Source organism: Oculina patagonica, unplaced genomic scaffold, assembly GCF_052425735.1.
Source record: "Oculina patagonica isolate OP01 unplaced genomic scaffold, crgOcupat unplaced1101, whole genome shotgun sequence".
Taxonomy (NCBI): domain Eukaryota; kingdom Metazoa; phylum Cnidaria; class Anthozoa; order Scleractinia; family Oculinidae; genus Oculina; species Oculina patagonica.
In genome coordinates, this window is record NW_027557086.1 from 1 (window position 1) to 5,683 (window position 5,683).

At 35.8% G+C, this 5,683-nt stretch overlaps 1 protein-coding gene across 1 annotated transcript; it reads right to left on the reverse strand.

The window, feature by feature from the left end:
• Positions 1-1,897: 1,897 nt before the first annotated feature.
• LOC144639607 (cyclin-dependent kinase-like 2) lies at positions 1,898-5,124 on the reverse strand (the record flags this gene model as incomplete). The annotated part of the gene is made up of 4 exons (XM_078498890.1): positions 1,898-2,010; positions 2,364-2,454; positions 4,473-4,563; positions 4,891-5,124. Coding segments are annotated over 4 exons (529 nt in total), but the record flags the coding sequence as incomplete, so codon positions are not given.
• Between the last annotated feature and the right edge of the window lie 559 nt (positions 5,125-5,683).

Sequence of the window (5,683 nt, forward strand, 5' to 3'; positions counted from 1 at the left end):
GCTACAGGTGGGAAAGGCTGGTCATAGGCAGAGGATTTCATTTGATGATTTTTTGTAAAGGTCAAATGAACAGAAATTTCAAAATGCCTTTTTAACCAACCAAACACTAAAACCATCCATATTCGAGTAAAATAAAAGAAAAATCTTGCTTCCCGAGCCTTAAATGGCGTATTACAGCAAAAAGTACAAAGATTTCCAAAGGCTTCACGAAAACGTTTTTGAATGACCAAGCACTGAAATGGAAGGAATGGAACAAGTTTGTGACATCATATATAATTGGTGTTTTTGAAGACGACCACAGACAGATTCCACAGATTGCACTGGTTATCAAAGTTCAATAATGTCTGGTAAAAAATGAATTTATATTTAACCTGAGAATTTCGCGATTTTACAGATGTATTCTGGGTACATGTATTATCACTTTTAGAGCAAGCTTTTGCTAAATAATTATTGAAAAGGAAGCGTTCAACCCCAAATGTAAAAAAGCAAAAGCAAAAATAAGCTGTCATTGCTGACGTTGTCCAAAATACGCAGAATTTGGTTTGGTTCTTTGATCTACAATATTCAAATTAAATTTGAATGTTCGAAATGAATAATGTAATCTGTTCGCTGTTAATCAAAACTATTCTGGAATTCTAAGCGGCACGTGCTGAGTATTTTGACTGTAAACCTTTTGTTTGGTGACGTTAAATGCTTATGAGAAAGAACAATTATTTATAGAAATTTTTGATTTATTTTCATAACAGCATGCATATATACTACCTATGTTTCACATGATATGCAAAGCGACACCAAATTGAATTTGCTTCTAGGCTATTTTTGAGCTTTAGCTATTTTATTTGAAAAAAATGCCTGTCTCTGAACAACAACCAACAAACAATCAACTGAAAAACAGCCGGAGAGAACGAAATAACTTTATTTTTATTTTTTATTTTATTGATATTGCAAAACATTTACTTACAATATTTACAAGGACACAGTACCTACAAGACGTTTATAGTACAATAATCATTATGTTAATAGTACATTTATACAGTGCAGTGCTTATACAAACTTTTGAAATGCGTTGGTTTAGAAGGACACAAAAAAAATTAAATAAATAAACGAAAAAAAAACGATCAAGAAAAAAGAGACAAACATCGGAATAAAGGTAAACTAAGTTAAATAAAATATAAAGCAAATACATAAAGTGATTTGAAATGTCACTAAACACATTTATTTAAAATAAATTCTAAGGTGCAGTTTGCAGAATCGGTCTGCGGTAGTCTTCAAAAACATCATATATATCTCCGAGCACTCTACAATATGAAGGCCTAAAAAAGCATTTTTCAACGTGCAACATCTCTGCGATGCAATGTCTGATTACTTTGAAACTTAGGATATGCTTAATTGGCTCTTAATAAGCACATGGGCATTTCATTTGACCTTTAATGTCCTACCCCAGGGCATTTGTGGATGTCAAAACAGCCACTAAAATATTATGTTATGTAAATAAAATGTGTAAGAACATAAAATCTAATAGCCAAACTGGGTAAATAATTGCAGCCAAATCTTCCAGCTATCCCTAGCCAGCCCCACCCCCCTCCGTATCCCATGCCTGAACACTGATAGGTGTAATGTCTAACCTCACCTTAGCATTACATGTAATTAAATAAATTAATAAACATACATGTAACAATTTAAAAAGTGTCAATTTGCATTATCGTGAATAAAAACTGTGGAGTTTGACACAATTCAGCAAATGTTGAAAAACGATATGTGTTAACTTTAAGAAATTCTCAATAAATTTTAACAGTAAGCTACATTATAAAAGACAAATTATACAATCAAAGTTCTTTTGGCCAAGAATTTTATGAGTGATACCAATGATGTGTGCTCTATAAAGTACATTTCTTACCAATCTTGGTAATGATGTGATAAAGTTGGTCAATATCTGAATCGCCTGGAAACAGTGGCTCTCCAGTGAGCATCTCAGCTAATAAACAACCTACTGCCCACACATCTACGGCTCTATATTTAACAATAAAACAGAATAATATTACATGTCATGTATCAAAATCTTGCAGACATTTAATAGTGTAATCACAATACGAACATTAGAAGTAGGATAAAATTTAAAAAATTAACTGCCCATTTAAAGGCAATAACTGTTTAAGAAAAGTCTTGTTAAGAAGATGATAGACCGTAAAAATAGTGATAATCATCTGATTAAAGAGTCAGAGCGCGCACTTGGTCTATTATTAACTATCATACCACATATGTTGACATACCTGCATATCATAATGAAAACATTAACAGAGTGGTGATGTTACAAATATGAGCTCGCCTTCAGATGTTTATTTTGGATTTGATGTATTTTTTACCTGCCATATTTAGTATCTCCTACAAGTAATTCAGGAGCTCTGTACCATCTGGTAGCTACATAATCTGTGTAAACTTCACCTGGGCCAGTAGCTGCAGAGAAAAACACAGACTGAGTTTACACAATTTTCTAACAAATGGCCTATAAATAGCTAGCGCATGAAAAAGTCAGTGACTACCTCGTGAGACAAGGCAAAAAAAATACTTTTTTATTATAGTAAATGATAAAGATGGTAAATTTTAAGCTCGGTAATAAATAATAAAGATAAGATGTTCTACATGACACGAGCATGGGACAAAGAAAAATTCTGAGTCCCCGACGGGAATCGAACCCATGGCCTACCAGATACCGGTTGGGCGCTCTTACCAACTGAGCTACGAGAGACTCGTTGTGAGCTGGGCCATCTTACTAGGTTGATATGTGACACGCGTCCGGCATACTGCTAGGATCAGCAAGTTCATTTATTACCGAGCTTAAAATTTACCATCTTTATTATTTACTACAAAAACTTGATGAATTTGACATTGCTGATCCTTGCAGTATGCAGGACGCGTGTCACATATCAACCTAGTAAAATGGCCCAGCTCACAACGAGTCTCTCGTAGCTCAGTTGGTTAGAGCGCCCAACCGGTACATGGGAGGCCATGGGTTCGATTCCCGTCGGGAACTCAGAATTTTTCTTTATCCCATGCTCGTGTCATGTAGAACATCTTATCTTTATTATTTATTACCGAGCTTAAAATTTACCATCTTTATTATTTACTACAAAAACTTGATGAATTCAACATTGCTGATCCTAGCAGTATGCAGGACACGTGTCACATATCAACCTAGTAAAATGGCCCAGCTCACAACGAGTCTCTCGTAGCTCAGTTGGTTAGAGCGCCCAACCGGTATCTGGGAGGCCATGGGTTCGATTCCCGTCGGGGACTCAGAATTTTTTTCTTTTGTCCCATGCTCATGTCATGTAGAACATCTTATCTTTATTATTTATTACTGAGCTTAAAATTTACCATCTTTATTATTTACTACAAAAACTTGATGAATTCGACATTGCTGATCCTAGCAGTATGCAGGACGCGTGTCACATATCAACCTAGTAAAATGGCCCAGCTCACAACGAGTCTCCCGAAGCTCAGTTGGTTAGAGCGCTCAACCGGTATCTGGGAGGCCATGGGTTCGATTCCCGTCGGGGACTCAGAATTTTTCTTTGTCCCACGCTCGTATCATGTAGAACATCTTATCTTTATTACTTTTTTATTATTGTTCTCTACGTACCACAATAATTAACCACAACACTTTTTATGAAATCTTATTATTTATAAAGGTACTCACATTACTCACAGTAGACATTTTCTCTTGCAAAGTTAAATAAGGTGCATATATATATTTTGTGTACGAATCAATTTTCCATTATTTTAACCATAACTGAGTAACCCAGTATGGTATATTAACATCTATTTAGCCAATTCAGTCAAAATATTAGAAAATGTTACTGGAAAACTCTATTAATATAAATTTCAGCAAGTACATGTAGATCAATCTGGATTACCTGAATCAGAAACAAATTAACTAAAAGGTACCGTAGCTAGTTAAACTTTCCATAAGCAGACAATCTTGGGACCCAAAACATGTGGATTTACATGTACTGTAATGTCAGGGGCGGCGGAGCAATTTTCCAAGTGGGGGGCTGACTAGTGACTTGAAGTGTGGGAGCTTAAAAGACCCTTTTCCTTAATAAGTCTTTGTTTTTTCTGAAATTCTGGGGGGGGGGGGGGGGCTAAAGCCCCCCAGCCCCCCCGGCTCCACCGTCCCTGAATGATTTGATTAAGTGCCCTCCTTCCGATAAGCGCCCTCTTCGGAATAAGCGCCCCATTCGAATGTGTTTTTGTCAATAAGTGGGCCACTATTCCAATAAGCACCCCCATTCTAATAGGCGCTCTTATTCTTATAAGCGCCCCTATTGTGCATAACTCCCCCTACTAAAGTCATAGACATTGAACAGATAAACTCAGTATATAACAGTATATAAACTGTACATTGCACAAGTCTGATTTGACAGTGTGCACACTAGGTGTGCAGTACTATACTGTACATGAATAACACTCACCTAAAGTTCTAGCAAATCCAAAGTCACACAGCTTAACTACACCAGACTTGGACACCAAAATGTTCTCTGGTTTTACATCTCTGTGAATAATCTATAAAAGAAATTAAAATGGTCAATCTTCAAATGGTACTTTCCTTTTCAATAAAAACAATGATAATATAAATTGCACAATGTCAATGAAAAGTGTTAAATTGAATGTAAATTACATTTAATGCTGCCAAAGAAACATTTTGGTTCAGTCTTTTTAAATACATTTTTTTATTCTTTTGTTGATTTGCTAAGAAGCTATGTAATGTTGGACAGAAGTCAACGCAAGTACATTGTACAACAGTCTAACTTTCTGACCATTTAATGTAAAATTACAGCACATATACAAATTATGTAGATCAGTCTATGAAAACCAGTGTAAAATACTTACATTATGATTATGGCAGAACTCAATGGCCCTCAGTACTTGCCATAACACCTTGCGGACAGTGTTCTCATCCAGGCCATTAGGGTATCTCTCAAGTTCATCAAGCACTGTATGATCAACAAACTCAAACACAAGGAACAGTCGCTTCTTACGACGGAAAACCTCTATCAAATTAACAAGGTTGTCATGTCGTAATTGCTGAAAAGGAAAAAAAAAAAGAACATTTGTTGACGATGTTTTTTATCAGTAGAAACCTAACTACTATGAATCAAAGTCTCTTTGAGATATCGACGTTTTTGCATGAAGTATGAGTCGAAGGTTTATCCTGTGCATTGTTCTTCGAACTTATCATGATTACAGTTTCTTTGTAGTTTAGTTTAACAATTTCCTATCTTCGCGGAGGAAATGCAGCCACATAATTTTGTCAAAAATGGCTCGTCCGCGCCGGGTATTTATACACATATTCCTTAACATTACACAAATAAACAGTGCAAATTTCACCGAGATCTGACAATTCTATACTTTAAAATTGCAAGGACCTTTCGAGGCAGTCGATTATGGCAGCGAAATAAGCAAATGAAACAGAAAAATATGCGTTCGACGCTTTGTTTTTGCGACGCCATATTTGAATTGTTATAGGTAGACCGCTGTTCATTGTGTTCAAGGCCGTATCGTTACCATTGCTCCACGAAAAAGCACGAAAAAAAATACGGATATTTCCGACTACTGTCGGAGAAAAAATTGCGCATATAATTGCGGCGTAAACAAATCGTTACACTCAAGCTGCGTTTTGTCT